The 24079-nt window shown below is 41.8% G+C and overlaps 1 protein-coding gene across 1 annotated transcript in view; it reads left to right on the top strand.

Annotated features, from left to right (window-relative positions):
* Positions 1 to 24079, top strand: part of LOC121269216 (chloride channel protein 2-like) — a 611614-nt gene that overhangs the window by 328125 nt on the left and 259410 nt on the right. Inside the window, exons 7-9 of the mRNA XM_041173762.1 lie at positions 17175 to 17253; positions 23551 to 23676; positions 23802 to 23886. Coding sequence (XP_041029696.1) covers positions 17175 to 17253; positions 23551 to 23676; positions 23802 to 23886 — 290 coding nt within the window. The remainder of the gene's footprint in view (positions 1 to 17174; positions 17254 to 23550; positions 23677 to 23801; positions 23887 to 24079) is intronic.

The following is a 24079-nucleotide window of genomic DNA, read 5'->3' as shown; positions in this document are numbered from 1 at the left end:
CGGGCCAAGTTTTTAAAGAGTTGTGGTTCATCGCCCCTCAGAGGAGTCATGAATCCTAATCTGTTGGAGTTAAATGTGTTAAAATGTGCATTCGAAAGGTGCTCCTCATGCCGCCTATGCTAAGACCTGCTATTCCCGATCCCCTATGGCCCCTCATTCCCCCATGCTAAGCTATGTGCTGCCATGTTCACTGACCCACTAAACACAATGATCCCTATAGTGTATAGTGGCATGTGTAAAGATAAGCTTTGAAAAAAGTAATTCCATTCATAACTTTCTACTATTTTGGAAAAAAAGTCATTTCACTACAAGCTAATAAATGTGTCAATCATCTATTCCTATAAAGTATCAATAAAAAACCCATAAACCCTTAAAACTACTTAATTTGTATAAGTAAGCATTATGAAATTGACAGCAAAGATCTGAGAGCCTGAGCTGTCAAATAAACAACATTTTCTCTGGGGCACAGGTGTTTTGGTACTCTAATGGATGTCTGGGCTCTCAACCAAGCATGCATAATGAGAAATTTCACAGCAATAGATGTATAAATGAGTAAGAGAATATGTCAAATCCTGGAAAAATGACCATGCAATAAACAATGATGGTATAAAGCATTAGATCTTATGTAATTGCTGTCCCACAACATGGTTTATACCATTAATCTAATAATGACTAAACTTGGACTAACCCTGTCTTCCATAATCTGCATTTAAATAAAGAAAGACTATGTACAGTTCTCGTTGGTAAAATTTTCACTGCTTTAGTATTGCAGTGCCTAGTGTACTACTAGTTACAATTCTTAGCTGTGTTTTGGTTTAATACATAGAATAAAAGAGTGAAGGAGATCAAGTGACACAGGAAAATAGAAATTCATGGGTCTGGATTTTACCGTCAGTGAGCAGGGGTGGGGCCCGCTCGCCGACACGTAAAATGATGCACGGTGACCTTGGGCAGAACTCCTGATGTCACCGCGCCCCATTTAAATTTTTAGGAAGGCGGGGGTGCAGCAAAATCAGCTGTCCAACCTCAAGGTTGGCGGGCAGACCAGGAGCCCCGGTGGCAACTAGAAAAAGCATAAAACCTCATCCACGGACGGGATGAGGTTTCATGTAGGGTTTTAATAATTTTAATAAAGTTTTTTTTGGAAATTATGAACATGTCCCAACTCATGTGACATTGTCACATGAGGGGACATGTTGGGGAAATTTTATTTTTCTATTTTGAGCTTTTTCACATTTTGAACTGATCTCCCTGAGGCTGCAGGGAGATGAGTACGCTTTTTCGTGCACATGTGCACAAAAGAGTGCACTCTCGATTTTAGGAATCCCCCCACGGCCTGCACAGGGAGCGTATAGCGCTTCCCTGTGGACGTCACACTAGGCGGGCCTTAATTTGCCTGCCCATGTAAAATGGTGCCGCACCTCCGACCGGGGGCGCCGATCGGAAGCGCACCTGCACGCGCCCACCCATCAACTCCCCCCCCGCCCAAACGGGAGGAAAATTCAACCCATAGAGTCTGATCAGGCGGGCAGCAGAGAATAATAAACTGGAAGAATATCAGCCAAGGTGTGCCAGTTATAAAAGTCAATGCTTGTGCAGAAGTACAAGAAATTTTAAGACTGAGCACATGAACACTTAAGCAAGCACTGTTTAGTTAAGAAGAAAGGTATGCACAAGGAATACAATCTAAAGGGGAATGACCCATACAAGTGGAAAATTGAATTAATGCCCTTAATCTAACCTGCAAAAATAAGCATAGGCAGGTCAGAAGTCATTACAGTGATTAACCAGCGCAGCACAAGCAAAAAATGTTCTCATTTTGCAAACATGCAGCAGGACCCATTGTTCCTGTTTCAGTGTAGTGTTGCTGTGAAATGCCAGGACAGGCCAAGCTTGGTAAAAACTACAAGAGAATGTATTGACTAACAACACAGGTCCTTTAAAAAAAATCTCATTATTTCATCCATATGGTTAGTCATAAAAGAACCCTTATTAAGAGTTTCTATCATTAGAAAATATTTTTGATCACATTAATCATATATAGAAGGCGGCAAAATTGATGATGTTGCACGTCAAGTTCCAGAATACTGTTGCTTGGTTACAGCAAGTTAGTATCAGATGAATCTCTTGTTAATATTTGTTTGTACAGTGACTGTGAAATAGCATCACAGCACCTTAATTTGGAAAAAAATAACCTGCTACTTACATCTAACATTTCACTGGGCTTGAACAATTGCTTTAGAATGTGCCTATCTTTACTCGGTTTTGCAGAACTGCTCAGAATTTTAATTGCAGAGCTGCAGTTTTCAAGCATTATGTTGATGGATACAGTGGGATCAACTTTTCATTAAAATTCTTTGACCTTCTTTTCTGTTTTATACTATGTTTGAGAATTGACAGGATGTAGTCATTAGGATCAGAGAAGTAGATTACACAAAATAATGATTTTGCATTGCCTGTCCCAATGCCAGGAGGATATTCAAGGAATGTGAACCTCGGGGCAATGACTGCATATTCTGAATGAAATATTTGGGATTAGATTTCCCTCATCTCCTAATAGTCACATAACGTTCCTTTCAAAATAGCAAAACAAAACTTTAATGTGATTAATTATTGTAATAGTGTGCTCTAATTTTCCTCTTTAAGTTGACAGGTGATGGCACGAACTGCTAATTTTTATTTTTTTTTTTTAGTAGGAGATGGTCTACACTGCAGTGCAAATGGTTTTTTTAGGCCAGCATTAAAATAAATGGTTTATCGTAGATATTGAAATAACATTAACTGGAAAATCTAGACAGTTAATGTGGCAAACCATGCAATTTCATAACCTACAAGAGGTTGGGCTCTGATTTAATTCCAACTGAAAGCTAGTGCCATGGATCTGGAATTTATTAATCAGTGGCTAAGGAGAAATTGGGAAAGAATTAAACTTTAATTCACCAGCGTGTCTAATCATCCTTCTTGAATGCAATCTAAAAATGTGTGTCTTTGGCATTAATTATTCCCCCCAACAGCACATTAGAATATAATTTCCAGTCATATAAAATACCCAACCTGGTGTAGGAACAAGCACAAGCTTACCACTGCACATACTGAGGTTAAATGGAACACGAAACATTAAATCTGTCACCGTATAGGAGAAATTGCTATATTTAAGATCTATATAGGATGCATATTTTTGCTTTTAGACATGTAAGAATATTGTCTATTTATTCAGAATAATCTCTTCTACAGCTAATTACAAGAGTTCAGGGATGTTACTATTTGATGCAATGGGATGAGAGATTGAAACAGATGAGTGGCTGAGAGAGTATAATGTGAGGCAACCAGGATTGCTGAGAGATTTAAATGAATTTAGCAGAAGCTCATGTGGGAAGGGTATTATTCAGTACATTTTAACAATTCTAGTGAAGTGAGAGCTGGAATGGGTAGAAATGCAAAAAATATTAAAATACGTAAAATATACAGGAAAGAATAATACTAGTATTCTGCTTGTATGTGTGAGTGCTGCATACGTTTGACAGATTGCAAGATCATGAAGAAATGGTTCAATCTGGTATAATTGTGACCTTCCATGCATAGCACCATATTACATGCAGATTGTGATTTTCAAAGCATCTGAGTCTGTTCTATGTTTTTCCTATGACTCTGCTTTGCCCAGTATTGGGTGTTGTAATCCTGGAATTTCTGCAGTGGTTCTTTTGATCTTCTGGCATATCTTCGGTCGAAGATTAGCTGAAACATTGGATAAGTAACAATACTATGGGTGTACCTAAACCACCCTACAGCTGCAACAGTTCAGGAAGGCCACTCACCACCAGCTTCTCAAGGGCAGTTGTGGATGGGCAATAAATGCTGGGCTAGCCAGTGCAGCCCACATCCCGTGAAAGAATAAATAAAAAAGTGGTGGAAATGGCGACGTATGCTGCTGCTGTTCTGGAGTTTCCACTGAAGTTATGACAGGAGACCAGGACAGCTCCAACAGAAATTCAACCCCATATTCCTGCAGTGACACCATACAGCATTACCTCATAGAATGCTGAGCCAGTGAATCAGTGCTTCAAATCATTGGAGTGCAAAACGAGGCTTAATTATTTCCCTAATTGGAACCAATATTTTTGGAATTAGAGATAGTATAAATCATCATGAAACATATGACCTATTTTCTGTCATAAATTTAGTCTATGAAGAAAAATAGCATGATGTAACCCCTCAAAATGTTCCCTGGCAACACTCTTGCCATCACAATAAAGGTGCACTCATGAGCACAAATTAGTTGTTCTACCTGCAACCTGAAGAATGACTATTCCATAAACCAAGCACCTATCTTTAGGTGCTTCACCCTTTACAGTCTTGTTTTTATAATATCCTTAGCATTGAATATCAATGTGGGAAGCTTGAACAGATTCCCAGCGAGCAATAAGTTTGAATGTTTTAGTTAACACACAACAGCTTCTGAATTCAGAGAGCACTGGACTCCATTGTGCAATGTACTGACTTAGTCAATATTTGAACAAAGGTATAAAAAGAAATGGTTTGGATCCGTATGTTTTGTTATCACAATTATAGAGATATCGGGATAAATTTTTATTTTCACCTTCTGGGCAATAATCTGGCGAAGTGGATTGCCCGCCTGTTGTAAAACTTGGCTGACTGGACATGATTTCAGCCACGTCATAGTGACCAGGAGGCTGGTTACATTCCTTTAACAAAAAATACAAAATGGTTTCCATACTGTACTTCATGGGACGCGATAACTCTCTATTCCTTTTCACCGCAAGTAGTTTTCAATAGTTCTGGTCTTACATAGAATAGTGGAAGACTTGGCTTACCTTTGTAACCAAATAACAGAAACATAATTTATTGTTGAGCCAAAAAAAGAGATTTTAGGTAGGGTGACCAAAAACTTGCTCAAAGAGGTAGACTTTGTAGAAGACGTTCAAGGAGGAGAGAGAAGTGAAGTGGCAGAGGGGTTTAGAGAGGGAATTCTGGAATGAGGGGGGTGTGGGTGGCTCAAGGCAGCCAGTGCTGGGGAAGGGGAGAGGGGATTATACACAAAATGTACACAAGGCCAGAATCAGCCAAATGGAGGAGGTTACAGAAACAGCCGAGAATGAGACCATAAACAGAATTAACCCAGGCAGCAGTGTTTTGGATGAGCTGAAATTGACAGAGTGAAAGCTTATCTCTGCTTCAGTCTGAGCCCATCTGCTGTTGAAAATCTCATCCATGCCTTTGTCACCATCAGATTCAACTATTCCCCTGGTTAACCTTCTCCGTTCTTCACAACCATCATCTCATTTAAAAGCTCGGCTGCCCATTTCCATTTAACATTCACATCTATTTCCCCAGCTCCACTGCTGGCCTCTCTTTTCCCCCTCCACCTGAAAATGGAGCCTGTTTCCCTACTGATTTTCTGACCCCAATACTGCCACATCCTATGGCAACCAGGTAGGAAGTAACTCCAGGTCCCAAGAAATAGTTTTAATGGTTCTGAGGTTGACCTATGAAGCAACTTATTGCAGCTTTCTGTCCCTTTGTTCTGGCCCTCATTTGTTCTGTAGGCCTTGAAAGACAACATTGTGTCATAGGCAGTAAGTTCAGTGGACAGGTATGTCTGCCTGTAACTGGCCTTTATAATACATAGACTCAGAATTTCTAGGTTTGGAGGTGAGAGAATAGTAGACTGAGCAAATGATGAGAAGCAACGAACCAGATTTGGAATGATTTCAATCTTTTAGATAACTGGAACAACAGGTGTTGGGGTTCAATGTGGGTAGGTGTTAAATAATCAGTGAGAGCAAGGTACTAAAAGAGGAATATTGTTTTAGAAAATCCAAAATGAGATTCTAGGGATTCTAGAATTTTTATATAATCGTTAACAATTGTTATCTGTTATATAATTGTCAAATCTATTATGCATAATTCCAATATTTAAAACTGCAATTAAAAAGGCAAGTAAGAAAATCTATCGGGTTAATTCAGAGAACAAGGGCTAAATTTATTAATGACCACAGAGGCAGGCAGGCCTGTAATTTCTCACCACTGGCCAGCGTGCCAGTTTCCTTTCATGATCTTGCCTCCAGGTCATTTTCATTCTGGGATGATCATGGTGAGGGTTGTTTGTAATGGCTACATGCCCACTTCAGCAGGTAGCCTATTGGGTCAATTAAAGGGCCTTTTAAGGTGACTCAGCAGAAGTCCACTGGAATTTTCCAGTTGGTATGCTGGAACCCTACTAGAACTGAAACAAGTGATGGAAGTGGCTTCCACGTAGCAGACGGGGGGGATGCTAGGTGGGAGTGGATGTTGCCAATGCTCCATCTACCTCAAGAAACCAAGGCACCTTCTGTTCCACAACTGGAGCTGCTGGCTGCCCAGTGGACGGTTGCCCCTCCATGGTGATACCCTGGCAGCTGTGGCCTTTTTACGGCTCAAAATTTTAAAAAATCTCTTCTATTTCTCCCCCTCCGTTGGTAGATTCCACCTCAGACAGTGGGGTTGCGGTGTGTCATTATTCTAGGACCTCCTATTGGCCCTCCAGCTTTGGGAGCCCACCAGCCATCCTTAATTGGATGGTGAGCACATACACCCTGCTCCCTATTGGCCGTTCATCAAAAATCATCTTGGGCGAGGTCGGAAATCTAGAAATTCACCCAGTGTTAGAATCCCAACCTCTGACTAAATATTCAGCCCCAAGTATTAATTGAGGGATTGTGTTGTTTCTGTTTTCCTGTTTAGAAAGCTGCGTGCATCACAGGATTAACTTATTCATAGGAAGAAAATTATTGCCCTGAAGGCAACAGAGATGATTCTGGGAATAAAAAGTTTAAATTAAGAAGAAAGTTTAACAAAGTTGGAGTTGTTTCTTTTGGAAAAGAGAAAATTTAGAAGTTTCCTAACTGAGGATTAAGAAGAAATGACAAAGTAGATCCAGGCAAATTGTTCAATGTGTCTAAAAACAAAAAAACTGCGGATGCTGGAAATCCAAAACAAAAACAGAATTACCTGGAAAAACTCAGCAGGTCTGGCAGCATCGGCGGAGAAGAAAAGAGTTGACGTTTCGAGTCCTCATGACCCTTCGACAGAACTCAATGTGTCGACAGGTTCAAAAACTGGCAACAACATTTAAAAGTTGTGAAGTAAGGAGTAAGAAAGGCCATGGAATTTCACCCAAATGACAAGAGTTGTAGAGCAAGTTACTAGCGAAGATTGTTGAACATAAATTTGCAAGACAGGGTGGTTCTTAATGCCCTCCCTCATGGCGAGTTTGGTGTTGTGGTGGGATGGGAGGCATGTTTAATCAGCAGGAGCGTGGCAGCCCCTCCACCTTCCTGCCTCCATCCTGATGATGTCTGTAGCTGGAAGGCCCACTTAAGGACCTCATCTCACCACCGTTGGTATTAAACCCAGCGGCGGGCATTGCTCCTGCCATTCAGGGAGCACGATAAACAAACCTGTGCGCAGTTGTTTGGGGGCTCCCGGCAAGGGGTAGTGGTGGAGGGGGCGGACACTTATTCAAAGGCATTCAGTGTCTGTTTGAAGAACCTGGCATCAAGAAAGTGGGTAGGGCGCTGAGAGCCACCCCCTTCCCCCAACTCCTGCCACCACACACCTGTGACGTTGGATCCAGCGACAATACTAGGCCTTGGGTGGGTGTCATACTGGCAGCAGCCACTGCCTCACACGAGGCGCAGCCGTTCAATAGAGCTGCTGGCTTCTGATTAGCTAGTAGCTCTTGGTGGGTGGGACTTTTGTCCCCGGGGTCCTTGATCCCAGGAGAATGCCTGCCGTTGGCCTGTCACGTGCCTGAATAGCACATGATGTGGCCGGCTTTCCCAAAAAGAGGCAGGGTGGAGCCCGAGCTGGCTCTCCAGCTGGTGGATGAGACTTCAGTCGGCTCTATTAAATACTGCCCACATTTGCAGAAGGGATTGAGAAAGCTAGTCAGAAGATTTATAGGTTAGCTGATCTATGAGAAAGAATTCTCTCCTAAAAATCCATATGTTATGTATTCCTATTTGTCCCTGAGTTTTTCCATTCTCCTCTTTCTTCCCATATTATGAGACAGTTATAAGATTTATGCAATGGGTGTCCACAGCTGAGCAACCAGGTTACATCAATCACTGGTCTGAACATATAGTTATGCAGACAGACTGGGGCTTCTCTGAGCAGCAATAGATAGTCCCACTGTTAATTGTAAATGAATATTGTTCAGTTGTATGCAGATGGTAAGCATTAACTAGGGTTTCACCTGAGCCTTTATAAATAGACAGAGACTAAAATTGTAGTTGTTGAGTTAGGAAGGTGTAACTCTGTAAATAAATATAAAAATGTGTAAGGATTGGCTCCAGTTCTATTCTTCACAAACTAGCTTTCTGGAGTGAAGACTCACCATATTTGAGCACAGACTTCAAACAACTACCATCACCAGCAGTGCATTTCCAAATGCTGCAAGACCTGGACAATGAAGGTCATGGGGACTCGAAATGTCAACTCTTTTCTTCTCTGCCGATGCTGCCAGACCTGCTGAGTTTTTCCAGGTAATTCTGTTTTTGACCTGGACAATACCAGGCTTGGACTGACAAGTGACAAGTAACGTTCGAACCACACAAGTGCCAGGCAATCACCATTTCTGACAGGAGAGAATCTAACAATTGTCCTTTGACATTCAATGGCATTACCATTGCTGAATCTGCCACTACCAACATCCAGGGAGGGAATATCATTGACCAGAAACTGAACAGGACTAGCCATATAAATACTGTGGCTGCAAGAGCAGGTCAGAGGCTAGGAATTCTGTGATGAGTCACTCCTGACTCACCAAAGCCTATCCACCATCTACAAGGCACAAGTCAGGAATGTGATGGAATACTCATTACTTGCCGGGATGAGTGCAATGCTAACAACACTCAAGCAGCTTGACACCATCCAGGACAAATCAGCCCACTTGACTTGCACGCCATCCACAAACATTCACTCCCTCCAGCACCAATGCACAGTGGAAGCAGTGTGTACCACCTACAAGTTGGAACTCACCAAGGTTCCTTAGGCAGCACCTTCCAAACTCATGACTGCTACCGTCTAGAAAAACACTGGTAGCAGACACATGGGAACACCACCACTTGGAAGTTCCCCGACAAACCACTCACCACTTTGACTTGGAAATATATCGCTGTTCCGTCATTGTTGCTGGGACAAAATCCTGGAATTCCCCTCCTAACAGCACTGTGGACTGTAGCAGTTCAAGAAGATGGCTCACCATTACCCTCTCAATGGCAATTAGGTTTGGATAACAAATGCTGGCCTAGCCTGCGATGCCCATATCTCATGAATGACATAAAGAAAAATCACAACTCTGCAAAATCAATTGACAACGATTTTCCATGCACACCAGGAACATGTTTTACAGACGAGAATATACATAAATGCACACAAAAGTTATTAACATCCAGAGAGTTGTGGAGGCTGGATCACTGAAAATATTTAAAGAGGGGGTAGATAGATGAAATACCGGGGAGTTGAAGACTATGAGGAGCTGGCACAAAAGAGGAGTTGAGGCCTGGAGCAAATCAGCCATGATCTCATTGAATGGCGGGGCAGGCTTGAGAAGCCGAATGGCCTACTCCTGCACTTATTTCTTATGTTCATATGTTCTTATCATTGTAAATAACGTAGACCATAACTCAGACCTTTTGAAGTACAACTTCATGTTTCTCGTGGATATACTTTCCATTTCCTCGTTATTCTTTTGCCAAATATCTAAAATTGAATGGTACAAAACATGCTTGCTTGGATAGTATTACACTGCAATATTAAATATAAACACATGATGTGGCAGAGTTAGCCCAACCAATGGAAATGGTCAGAGGCATGAGCATCTTGATGCAGGGCCTGATTATCATATTTGTGGTGAATTGTCCTGCCTTTGAAACTTCCCAGCAGGACTGGGAGAATGAAATTCCAAAAGATCCTACATGGAGATAAGCCAGTCGAGTTATGTTGAATGGGGGAGGTGATGTCTGAGGAGGACTGCAGTGGTTGAGCCAATATCTGTGGGGGCAGGAGGAGCATTTATCCCCCTTCTAGCTCCACAACATTTCCTTATAAATCCTACCTGTCAATTTTGAGTGGCCTCCAGTGCTTCTTTGGCATTGCTTAGGCTGCTCTTTGTTCAGTAGCATTGGGTCAATTCCCCACATTACATGCTCCACCCTATGGTACTTACGAGATGCACCTCAGCACATTTGACTTGATTGCCTGTCATCTAGGCAGAGCATAATTATATGTGCCATACACTTGTGCCTGGGTTTTCTCGATCTTACACACTGGATGTTTACTTTATGCTCTGATCACGCTTGTCTGGGAGGAAATATACAAAGTATCATCCATCATTATATTTTTGGACAACATCTCGATACGTTTGCAAAGCTTCTAAGCACATACTACAAATCTCATCTATAATGGAAATTGTAGGTTTGTAATTCTTTTTATAGTGTTGTAGTTTACCTATAATGAAGCTTTGACACCCTTCCTGGGTATGTGTCTGCAGTTAGGTGATTGTAAGTTACTGAGTATTAGCTGAATCTAATGATAGTTGTCCTTGAAAATCTGACAATAGTTCTGAATAAACTAAATTATACTCAGTCACAGGAATCTGTTTGTTACAGATGGCTGCTTTATTCAGAAAGATAGTCTTTAACTTCTTGATTAATACATGCAAGTAGGTTGATCAAGCTGAAAGGGGATGAAGGGCTAGAAGTTCAATCCCATTGAGTCGATCTCAACTAACTTCTGTTACAGTAAAATTTCTGATGAAATTACAAGTGAGTTCCAGTCAGCTCCAAAAGGGAGGCAAGAATGGTATCCTGTTGATGTTCACAGTATCTTTACAGTGCAGATGGAGGCCATTTGGCTCATCGAGTCTGCATTGGCTTTCTGAAAGAGCATCCCTAGCCCCACTCCCCTGTTTTACCCCCATAACCTTGCAACAACTGTGAAATGTTTGTGGAGATGTTGTGGTGACTTGATGGGAATGTTGCTGAGTGAGAGCAGAAGATCTGGTGACCTGTCCACAAAAAGGTTGCAATAGCTGTAGTTGCAGTACCTTTGGGACTGTAGCATTACAGTGTTACGGCCACGTAAGGAGAAGTAAAAATGACTCCCAAGTCTGACTGTAACAGGGCTTTTTCTGTGAACTTGTAAGGATGAAGGTATTTACTCAATGGGTGGAATTTTCCCAAATTTGCACTATGGCGGGTAGGCTCTCATTCACCCGCCTGCCATTACTCCACCGCTGCATCACATCGGGTGCCGTGTTTAAAGTCCAGCCACAAGCACATATCTCAGTGCTTCCAGACCACCACTGCTGCATGGAAGACATGGCCCTGAAACTGAAGAAGACTGCAGCCCCCTGGTTTAATGACAGCCTCCCTCGAGCGACTTTTGGATGCCATGGAAGCCCACTGGGATGTCCTCTACCCCACTCTGGCCGCAGGATGGGCAGCAATGTGATCAATCCAGCTTGGGAGACGGTGGCAGCGGTGGTCAGTGCCGACGCCCTTCAGCAGAGGACAGCCACCCAGTGCCGCAAGAGGATGAATGATGATCTCTGTTTCGACAGGGCAAGTCACTCTTTTCATCACTCTCAACACACACACTCACGAGCCCAGCTCACATCCACAGGGCCCCCAATCACTGCAGTTCAAGAGACATCACCATTCATACTCTTACACTCACTGTCATTGTCCTCATCCCGTCCAAGGAACCACTCACCACCCACACAGGCCAGGCATACTTGTCATCTGGACTGGCAGGCATCCTGCTTACACTCTCTCCATCTCTATTCATGCAGGACAAGCTAGCACACAACAGCAGGGAGAGGTCACAGACTGGTGGCAGAATGCAGACGAGGCAGGTGTGCTCAGGAGGCCCTCATAGCTGCTAGATTTGTGGAGAATGATGGCGACATGCAGTGAGGTGACCCCGTAGTTCCGCGCCTCACATTTGTGAATGTTTGACTCCAGTCTGGCATGTGACAGCGTGAATACCCTCTGTGAGAATGCTCCTGTCATGGAGATGTGGTGGAGGCCTAATAGTCGCTCGATTGCAAGAGGACGATGACTTGCATTGAAGACACTCCATAAATCTTCACACAGTCTCTGAGAATGTCTAACTCTTGTCTGGCCGAGGGCAGCTTGCTTGCGCCTTGTGATCAGGGTCATATCATAGAGACACAGCCATGAAACTTTAGAAGTAGCTTTGTCCGCCTTCAGTGCTGGAGCACAGCATCACTGGTCACAGTTGCTGAAGAGTTGGGGGCCAGCCCCACCATAAAGTTGCAGGATGTGCTTATGGTGGTCACCCACCAGCTGCACATTCAGTGAATGAAAGCCCTTGTTGTTGATGTAGTCCACCCTGTGTTGTGATGGAGATCTAAGCGCCACCTGAGCGCAGTCGATCACACCCTACACCTGTGGGAAACCCAAGATCTGGGTGAATTCAATCGCTCTTGAATCCTAAACAAAAACAGAATTACCTGGAAAAACTCAGCAGGTCTGGCAGCATCGGCGGAGAAGAAAAGAGTTGACGTTTCGAGTCCTCATGACCCTTCGACAGAACTTGAGTTCGAGTCCAAGAAAGAGTTGAAATATAAGCTGGTTTAAGGTGTGTGTGTGGGGGGCGGAGAGATAGAGAGAGAGAGAGAGGTGGAGGGGGGGGTGGTGTGGTTGTAGGGACAAACAAGCAGTGATAGAAGCAGATGATCTGCTTCTATCACTGCTTGTTTGTCCCTACAACCACACCACCCCCCCCTCCACCTCTCTCTCTCTCTATCTCTCCGCCCCCCACACACACACCTTAAACCAGCTTATATTTCAACTCTTTCTTGGACTCGAACTCAAGTTCTGTCGAAGGGTCATGAGGACTCGAAACGTCAACTCTTTTCTTCTCCGCCGATGCTGCCAGACCTGCTGAGTTTTTCCAGGTAATTCTGTTTTTGTTTTGGATTTCCAGCATCCGCGGTTTTTTTGTTTATATATATTTTTTTTCGCTCTTGAATCCTGGCTGTTCTGGTCCCAGGCAAAATGCACAAAATTGTAAGCCGTTGCAAAGATGACTTCTGTGACCTCATGAATAATTTGTGGTTGGCGGCTTGAGAGATCCCACAGAGGTTCCCCTTCAATTCCTGAAAGGAGCCACTGACATAGAAATTGAGCGCCACAGTTACTTTCACAGCCACTGGCAGTGAATGCACTCCATGTCCCTGTGGCGCCAAATCCTGCAGTAAGTGGCAGATGTGAACGACCAGTTCTGTAGTCATTTGCAGTCTTTGACTGATTCTCAGTCAGCTGCAGGAATGAAAGGTGGTATCAATAGACCCTGGGTGTTGCTAGGCACTGGCCTGCGACGGCTCACTGTGGCTCTTGGGCGGCGTGTGCGGGAGCCCTAGTCGCCCCTCCTTCCTGAGGTTGCTGCTCCTCGGAGCCTTCTTCGTCTTCACTCTCTGCACGCCATTAGGCATACAGCTAGTTCACCAGGCTCCAAGATCTTGATGTACTCCTGCAGGACGAAAAAGAGACACGTGGGGTTAGCATAGGTGTAATAAGAACCTGTCCTGGTTACATGTGACAGCCCCTTAACACTTCCTGGAGAGCGCTGGCCACCATTTGGATGGATCCCTAATTGCCCTGTTCATAGGGCATTTAAGAGTCAACCACATTGCTGTGGGCCTGGAGTTACATGTAGGCCAGACCAGGTCAGGGCATCAGATCTCCTTCCCTATAGGATATTAGTGAACCAGATGGGTATTTCTGACAATCGGCAACGGTTTTGTGGTCATCATCAGACTCTTAATTCCAGATTTTCATTGAATTCGTATTTCACCATTTGCTGTGGTGGGATTCAAACCCGGGTCCCCAGAGCATTACCCTGGGTCTCTGGAACAGTAGTCCAGCAACAATACCACTATGCCACCACCTCCCCTAGGATGATCTACCGGGACTGCAAAGGCCTGGCGGGATAGCCTGATAATGATATGCTGATGTATTACAATGAGGTTCCCGACAACCAATGGCGGGAAACGTGGCCCGCTGTCAGCAGGCTAGGCGGACAGTCGCAACCTGCCTTCCCATCATCGTGAAACCAATCGCGCCATAATGTCATCTCACACCACCTATCACGCCTGCCGCCAGAAGGCACGGAAAATTCCACCCAGCGTCTATGCTTAACCATTTACATACTGGTTGCTAAGAAACTAGCCTGGTCAGCTTTCTTGAGTTTACGAAAAAAATGGGTTCGTTTTTAATGAGTCAAAAACCCGACCAGGTAAAGATATAAAAATACTTAAAAAGATAAATCCAATCCCGACCTTTGCAACACATACACATACAAAAACCTGCAAAATTACAAGATATACAGTAGGAGGTTGCTTTCTTAGCCAAGTTAAAGTTCAATGCACAAAGGTAAAAGAAAAACAGAGTTCACTTTTATGAGGCCTTTGCTGGTATCTGTGGCTGTGGCAGATTTCTCTCCGTAGTAATCTTCAAATTCCAGAGTTGTAACCTGTGTAAAACTACAATTGCTGGAGACAATTGCTTTTCAAAATATAATCTGTCTTTTCAAGAAGTTGATGATATTTTGCACCTGAAGTTCCTTTCAATGGAAGTTCTCCATCCCTGTGCTGGATTTTAAATGGTATAGCGATATCCTGAACTTGGGAAAGAAGAGAAGGGAGCTTGATATTGCTTCACTGGCAGCTTTTCCAGACTACTGCTTAGCAGCTTGCATACTGCTTTAAAAGATATTCAGAAAATGGTTACTCCAGTTACATGATCTCTTTGCCCAACATGATTTCAGAAAGTATTTGCTTTGCTGATATCTGAACAGGCTGTGGTTTGTGTTCCATGGCCTATAATGTCCTAGCCATTATCTTCTGAATGATCCATCATCAAACTTGATGGGTTTGGGAGAATGCCTTTCCATATAGCTATTTTCCTGCGAGACTTCCTGTCTCTGCTTGAGAAGTAGCCTTATAGAAATGCAAATATGAGATCCTGTACAGTTTCTGTAAATCTTTGAAGTAGCTCTTGGCATCAGCAGGTGTAAAATTTCATGAGGGTGTTTGGCTTTGCCTTAATTGCACTCCACATTGGAACCTTCCAGAAAACGAATCAATTGGTAATACCAGACATCGGGTGGCTTGTGGCAGCCATCTTAATTCAGTGTCATTGCTTGTGTTTTTTTTTTAAATCCTTTTTAAATAGTTCAATATATGTTTGATAGCTGAGAAAATTACAGATTGATATCACTCATGCCCACAAGTCACATTATTATGACAACAAGGGGATGTCGTATAGGCTACCGAGTGGGGAAGCTCTGCACCGTGGGAGGAGGTGGCATTTGGAATGCCTTTGCTCCTGACAGGGTGCCCGTGAATGTTGACTCAGGCACTGGTTCCCTTAGGAATGGTATCCCTTCACTACCATTGTTCCACCATATGCCACCTTCCTATTCATCTGAGGCATCAGATCACAGCCAAGATCCTGCAATCAAAACCACCAAAAAATCTTGCCAAAATGTCTTTATCAAACAACATAGCCATTTATACAAGCAAAGTGGGCTATTGTTACAATTTCATAGAGACCAGTAATGTTGTTTCATTATTATTATTATTTTGGAAACCCTAAAACCCAGTTATTTACTCAAGAATTAAGCCACTAGATTCACTGTTTAAAACAGAAGAATTTTACTGCACAAAAATCAAAGAACGTGAATACTAGTAACTAAATAGTCAGTATGTTAAAGGTATTGTAAGTACAGTGAGCACAGTTACTTATAATCTAAACCAAATTTCCTTCTACACCCATTTAACTTACACCCCCCCAAAAAGTCGTCAGCTACTTTTAAGAAATTGGAAGATTAACCATTTTGTCTGAGTACTGTTTCAAAGATTTGTATAAGGGTTGGGATTTCTTTGGCTTTCTGCTTACTTCCAGTAAAGTTGTTCATTCAAATCAGCTCCAACCATTCCATGGTTGTAGATGCCCAATTCAATATAGGCATTGCTACCATCTCAAATGTAGCCACCACGGGTCAGAACTCTCTTGGTTCTAATGTGCTTTAATTTTGGAGTCTTGCATCTGGGGACTTCTTTCTCTTTTGAGCTTGGCTATTGCAGAAGTCTAACTCCCTGTTGGTAGAGTCCTTCAATTATCAAATAATTTAAACTATTTAGCTAGCACACAGGATTTCAACTGAATTTGGCTTAAAAGAAATTTTCCCTATATCCAGCTTTTCTAAAGTAAACAAAACTACTTGAAAACAGAAGCACGCCCATAGGAATCTACTCCACCTTGTAATTAACTTCTTATTTACACTTTTTTAACTTTGGTTATCTCCTAGGCAGCTTGGTCACATGATCAGTTACTGGAAGAAAGTTCCCTTTTACGAGAAATCACCTTCCAGAGAAACACAGTTCATAAATGGACTGTCACCCCAACATGAACTATAGGAAAAGCACATGGGCTATCACATTATTCACACTAGTGCAATGAGTTTAGTGCATATCCTGTGGGTGCCCTTGCCTGTCCTGGTGTTCCTATGCACTACTACACATTTGGCTAGTGGAAAGCTGCGGACTTTCACTGGCAGAAACTGATGATGACCTTAAGTATCCATGGGCTTTGAGATCTCTGCTTTGGAATGCACCATGTCAGCATGGGTGCCTGCAGTCTGCGCTGGCTGGCTGAGAGGCAACAGGATGGGCACTGGTGGAGTGGCAGTTGTAGGAGCATAAATACTGTCATCCTGAGAGAGGAAGCAGGCTGAAAGAAATTTTCCCGCCCTAACAGTTTATAAAGAGATGGAGCTACAGGATGTCTGTCAAACTGACCTGAAACTCGTTCATTGCAAAATCTTCCAGACATCTCTCTGAAAGCTTCTGTTGGCACTACTGCCTCATTTCAATAAATATGATTTTTCTTTCTGGTTCTCCTCCATTTTCAGTGTGCCTTAAAATATTTTTCATCTTGTTCACTTTATTGATTTGTTTAAAACATGCTAGCACTATATTATGTAAAATGTCCCAGTTCTTTTAAACAATGACAATCCCATCTCATTGCCAATGGGCAGAAAGCAGCCTGTTTTAATCACAGCTTTGTTTACTTTGCTTTTAGAATGAATCTAGAAACATTGAGATGCTGGCAGCTGCCTGTGCTGTAGGAGTTGGCTGTTGTTTTGCTGCACCTATAGGAGGTAAGAATATTATGTTTCTCTATAAAAGTAAGAAGTATCTAATGTGCACAAATTCCTTTACAAGATATCCAATTTGCATACTAATGTGGGCAAGGCCAGTTTTGAAATTTGTATTCCAACTTCACAGGTTTAAAAAAACACAAAATTCACTAAAATGGAATTTGACTTAATCTTCAGGCGCAGTTGCTGTGGTATCTGGTTACCTAATGAGACTTCATGTAAGATATCAATAGTTTAAGGTTCATTAGGGTTAAAATTCCTGTTCAAAAAACCATTTTTGTACAAATAAATATGCCAAATATTGAATCTGTTTTTCTAGAATGAAGGAGAATGTAACCTATGGAGTAGTGCATATTTGCATGTGATAGATATATATATATATATATATATATACACACACACACACACAATATGTGTGGAAATAGATTGAAATGAATTAAAAGTGATTAACATATAACAGCACAAACTAGAATATTAAACAAGAAGGAGGTTGAGGTTAGAACTATTTTCTCATTTCCATTATAACCCTTCCTGATTCGTATGATGATTGTCCCAGGGATCAATGAGTGATTTGTGCTGAAACTGAACAACTGCACAGAAATTGTCAAATAATGGTGTAACAGAGCACTTCATCAACCACTTTGCAAGTTTATTAAAATAAGTGGTATATCTTGGTTACAGATTAACGAACATTTTGATTCTCGCAGCAATTCAAAATATATAATTTTTGAAAGTAAAATTGCTTTCATGCCCAGAAACATACATGCTTGTCAGTATTTATCTTTGGCTAATGAGTGGCAAAATAAGATTAAGTTATAGGCAATTGTAACAACCGATTTCTTGCAACAAACCTGGTTGTTGCTGACATCAGGGAGACTTGGTGAAATTAAGCTTAGAGGTCAACTGGCAAGCCCGAGGTGATTGTCCATTGCTTAATACGTGGTCTAGCACTCTGCTTCAGTCAGTGAATGCTGCATAAAAGAGTCAGAGTTCCAGGAAATAATACTGTCTAGAAGAATGCCCCACAGGCATTCACAGTTTTATGTGAAGCTTCACAACTGGTGCTCTGTATGCAATTTCCAAACGTTGAGCTACAGCCGCAGCAGCTCTTGCATTTCGAGTATAAACGTTAGAATCTGCCTTAAGCACTAACAATTTGTGTGCTGCTCCAGTGATATGGTTGTAGACAACTGACAGCTGGATGATGCAGAGAATGGAGCCTGGCATTGAACTCTCCTCAAATCCTGCAAGGTTTTGCACTGTGCTAATATTTATATACTAACTTTTAAGAAGCAAATATGGATATTGCTTCCGTCATTGTTTGTTGAAAGGCATTCTCTCAGTACAAAAAATTCTCATAACCTTTTCTCCACTACTTCCTGAACAAGAGCTTGATCATACATGTTGTATGGTTTGTTAAACACTGAAATTGCCAATAGCAAGAAATAGGACCAAATTTTCCTGAAGATTTCTATTCTTTTATAAGCTTTTCCAAACTTCTTTGCTGCTTATCTGGCCCAGTGTAGATCAAATGTAATCATTATGTTTCTTGATATAGTCTTCTTAAAACTGCAAACAACACACTATAACCCATCTTTTCTATAGGCACAGTTCGGAATGGTTCAAAGCAGGTTTTAATCACACAGGTTACTGGCTGTTCAGTGTTCTGAAGTTAGCTTATTAGCGTAGTTCCAAGTGCAGCTTTGGACATATTCAGGAGCCATACTATTTATGGAGGCACAAACTTGTCTGTAGAAATGGGAACAATTAAAGGATAAGCCTCTGAAACCTATTGAGTCTATTCCAAGGCTGAAACAGAAGATAGTTGCATAGAATTTATGGCATAGAAACAAACCATTATGCTCCAGAGAGCCTCCTCCCGTTCTGTTTACGTCATCTCACACTATCAACATATCAATATGATAAAAGAGGATTAAGAAGTGGTAGGCAAAATGTAAGTGAAAGAAAACCAAAGGTGCAGGCAGATGATGCTACAGCTCATTATCTGACCCTGTGTTTGTTGACTGTTGAAATGGAGGTAATGCTGTATAATGTGGATCTAGGTAGGTTGGCCTTTTGCTACATCTTGCCACTATCCCCAGAACCTAACATTGCAGTATAGATGAGAGCAAGTGAAGATAGATTGAAGGCAACCACAGATCGTTGTTGTTACTACCTGTGTCAGACCCATGCTGCATCTGGCTATCTGCTGATTGCACCCAGTAATATAATTCTCCATGGCTGTTCTGGCTTCGTGTCACAAGGGCTGTGCTTACAGTTGCCAGTATCTTGACAGATGTAACAAATTAGGCAATGCTGGCTGCTGATCATCTTAGCATACCCTCTCTCATGCAATACCTCTGACAGCATGATATGCTTACCATGATGGGGGTGTTTTTGAGGAAGCTTTTAACACCACCTATAGTCAGGCATCATACGTCACAGTGATCCCATTGTGTTTGCTGTGTCAGTTTCTTTTGGGAGTAAGAGCATCCACTAACCGTCTGCTATGCTCCATTTCCAGATGTGGCTAGTAGGTACCTATGATGAGAACAGAACACCTCTGGTATACCCTGACCCTTCTACATGTTGCCATTCTTCTTCAAACACCTCTGTTAGGGTTAGTGGCCTGAGTGGTGGGTGGGCGGTGGCGGGGGGGGAGGTGGGGGGCGGGGCGCGGGGGGGGGGGGGTGGATCTCACTGGAAAAGCTATTGGTACCTCAATGGAACTTGAAGAAAATAATCTAAAACAGTTGGAGCTATTGTTGTCTAGTGATCAGGAATGGGAACACTAGCTGTAGCGTCTTTATCATCGCCAGACTGCGAGCAATCAACTTGCTGTAATCTCAGGATCAAGCTAGGAAGCTTCCTGATTTTATATATATTTCTGTGCTTTTCCAATTCTTATGTCTTACATAGCCCAAAATGAAATCTCTCAACCATTGGTGGCCGTGCTATGAGCTAACTAGATCTTAAACTCTTGAATTCCCTCTCTGAACCACTCTGTCTTTCTCTCCTCCTTTAAGACATTCCTTAAAACTACCAATGACCAAGCTTTAGATCATTTGTCTAATATCTGCTGACATGGCTCAGTGTCAAATTTTATTTAATTACACTCCTGTGAAGCACCTTGGAACATTTTAAGCTAAAGGCTCTATAGAAATGTTGGTGGTTGTTGTTGTTGTGTGTTATTCATTCTTGGGACGTGGGCATTGATAGCACACCAGAAATGATTTCCGACCTCCCTGAAGAAGGTGCCAATTTAAACAACTGAGTTACTTTAGAGAGTAGTTAAGCCGACCATGTTGACTGTGTAGGTAAAGGTCTCGGGTATTCTTCCCTGAAGTACATTTCAGTTCAACAGTTTCATGGTCACTCTCACTCTTACTGATACCAACTTTTTATTTCCAGTTTGTTTCAACTGAAGGAATAGTGGGATTTGAACTCATGTTCTCTGGATTATTCCAAGCCTCTGGATTGTAGTATCCAGTAACATAACCATCATGCGAATTAATTTAATCATACTAGGTTATTTCAATATGCTGCCGAAGCTGGACCCATTCTCCTTAGAGAAGAGAAAGTTGAGAGGGGATTTGATAGCGATGTTAAAAATCATGAGCGATCATGACAGAGTAGATAGAGAAGCATCGTTCCCATTGGTGGAAGGGTCAGAGGACCACAATTTAAGGTGATTATCAAAAGAACCAGAAGCATGCAGGAGGAAAATCTCTTTTTTATGCAGCGAGTAGTTAGGATCTGAAGTACACTGCCTGAGAGTATGGTGAAGGCAGATTCAATCATGGTTTTCAGAAGGGAATTGAATAATTATCTGAAGTTAAACATTTGCGAGGCTATGGGGAAAAATAGACAGTGAGACTAACTGTGTTGTATTTTTACAGAGAGCTAGCACAGACACGACTGGCTGAATGGCCTCCTCCTGTGATGTAACCATTCTGTGATTCCAAGCCTTTGATTTGAATTCTATTCCAGAAGGAAAAACCAGTAAACCTTGTACTGGTCTGACCTAGTCTTTAGCTTTAGACCTTAAAATGGAACTCTGTTTTAGACCAGTGCCAGTCACTTCCCAAGTTTTACTAGTTTTTTCTTCTGAGATCCAATAACTTGTGCTGGAAATTAAGTGAAGAGAGGCCATGGCAATGATGCCTCACATGGGGAATAGCCTGTGAATACTCACTTTCCAATTCACACCTTAATAATAGCAACAAGAATTGTGTTTCATAGTCATTGCCTAAAGAATAGGCAGCAAGAACATATCAGGATAAAACCAAAATACTGCGGATGCTGGAAATCTACAACAAAAACAAAAATACCTGGAAAAACTCAGCAGGTCTGATAGCATGAGCGGGGAGGAATACAGTTGACGTTTTGAGTCCGTATGACTCTTCATCAGAACTAAGAAATATCAGAACTAAGAACATATCTGGGTCTGGTAGGCAGCAGTGGGAAAATAACCGGGTGGTCTGTTTTGGATGTTGGTCGTAGGATAAGTAATCACCTGAACACCAGGGAGAACTCCTCTGCTGTTCTTTGAAGGTAATACCAAGGATCTTTTGAGCCCACTTGAGAGGGCAGACAGGCTTTGGTTTGGCGTTGCAGCTGAAAGACGCACCTCCAAAAGTGCAACATTCCCTCAGTGCTTCATTGAAGTGTTAACCTAGATTATGTGATCAAGTCTCATGGAGTACATGGGACTGTGAACTCTCAACCTTTTGACTCAGAGGCAAGAGTGCTACCTCTGAGCCAAGGTTAACATTTAATTATTTTGTCTTTCATTCATCCAATGAGGTATTTTGGATTTGCTATATAAATTGTTTCTTTAACCAAGAAACCTCGATCCATAGCAAGGCCTATAATAAAAAGCATCACCAAGGTTGAATCATGAAGGTAGAAAATAAGGTAAATCACGAAGTGGTTCGGTGACGCAATTAAAGTCAGGTAATTGAAGGAGTGAGACAAGACTGCTATGTCCTGGTTTTACACAGCAAAAAGCATTTTGTTGTAAATTGTAAGCAATTATATTTTGAAGAGGAAAACATTTCGGGGCCATAGACAAGCAACAGGGTAGGGGGGATTAATTGGGTAGTTTTTTCAAAGAGCTAGCACAGGCATGATGGGCCAAATGACCACCTCCTTTGCTGCAGGATTCCATAAATCTATTCTGTAAAACAAGAAAACACAAGAAAAAAACAATCATTTCCCTTAAAATGACTGATAAGTGTCTGAAAGGGGTTTACACACAAGATTTTATATTTTCAGGTTTACAACAACACCTTTAATGAAATGAGACCTCCCAAGGTGCTTCACAGGAGCGTTCTAAAACAAATTATGACACAGAGCCACAGAAAGAGATAGATGTTAGGTCAGATGATCAAAGGAGGCCAAAGAAGTAGATTTTAAGGATTGTCTTAAAGGAAGAAATTGAGGTGGAGTAGCAGGGAGGTGTAGAGGGAATTCCAGAGCTACACAGCTGAAGGCATGGCCACCAATATATAATTCGGAATGCACAAGAGCCAGAATTAGAGGAGCACAGATATTTTGAAAGGTTGTGGGGCCGGTGGAGAGTACAGAAATAGGGAGGGGCAAGGCCAAGGAGGGATTTGAAAATAAGATTGTGAAGTTTAAAATCAAGACATTGCTTTACCAAGAGTCAATGTAGGTCAGTGAGAACGGGTGATAGCAGATTGAGCACCACCAATAATCAAGTAAGAATGTACTCCTCCTAAGCCATATTTAATTGATATTAATAAAGCAATTGAATAACTTGATAATTTTACTTTTCTCCTTCTGACTTTTTTCCCTTTTCCATTGTTTTAACAGATTATTGGCATTAACTGCAATGATTTACTTACCATACCGATTTCTTAATCCATTTGGCAAAGTCATTATTTTAATCCCTTCTTCATTTAACTTCTTTACAATCCTGTCTAATGGCTACAGATAGTGACCTTGTGACTTTCTCTGAACTTGCAGCTTATGCTTTTAGGTTAGGAGTGCCAGCTGGCCCCTTATTTGAGTGTTGGCAATATTTTGCCCTTTGACCTGTCTGCTGTAACTGCTCTCGTGCTGCTGTGGCTGCTCACAAGTTAATCTGCATGAGTTTGCAATCGTCCTTGAAAAGGACAAGTTACATGTTTGCTCAGATTTTATTTTATTTTTATGTTTTTCTATGAATGTTTGACCGAGACCTATCTTTATAAAGAAGATATCGAATTAGATTGAATTCCAAATCTTCCATTTTGTTATTGTTAATTAGTTTGTTCTGACTTCTTCCAATAGGTGTCCTTTTTAGTATTGAAGTAACATCAACATTTTTTGCTGTCAGAAATTACTGGCGAGGCTTCTTTGCTGCTACTTTCAGTGCCTTTATTTTCCGAGTCCTGGCTGTGTGGAACAAAGATGAAGGTATATTAAAATAGGGAATAGATTGTGAAAACTTAATAACGTCCAATTCTAGAGAAATATTGCTCCATCTGTCCCTGAATATCTTGATCTCTAATAAGATATAACTTTTCATCCATCTTTTGCAGAAACCATCACGGCCTTGTTCAAAACTCGATTTCGTCTAGATTTTCCATTTGACCTTCAAGAACTGCCAGCTTTTGCAGTCATTGGGTATGTTTTTGTACCTGAGGCAGATATGGTGGTTAAAAATTATCATATAGTTAATGTATGATTTATTATAAATGTGGGATGGGTCACTATGCGTAAGTTAAAATGATTTATTATGCTATAAGGGAAAACTGTCCTTTGTAACTGTACAGGATAGAATCCAGGCAATCTTGGTGGTGATGGAACTCCATTGATA

This window comes from Carcharodon carcharias, chromosome 2 (genome assembly GCF_017639515.1).
Source record: "Carcharodon carcharias isolate sCarCar2 chromosome 2, sCarCar2.pri, whole genome shotgun sequence".
In the NCBI taxonomy this organism is placed as follows: domain Eukaryota; kingdom Metazoa; phylum Chordata; class Chondrichthyes; order Lamniformes; family Lamnidae; genus Carcharodon; species Carcharodon carcharias.
This window is presented reverse-complemented; position numbering and strand designations above follow the sequence as displayed.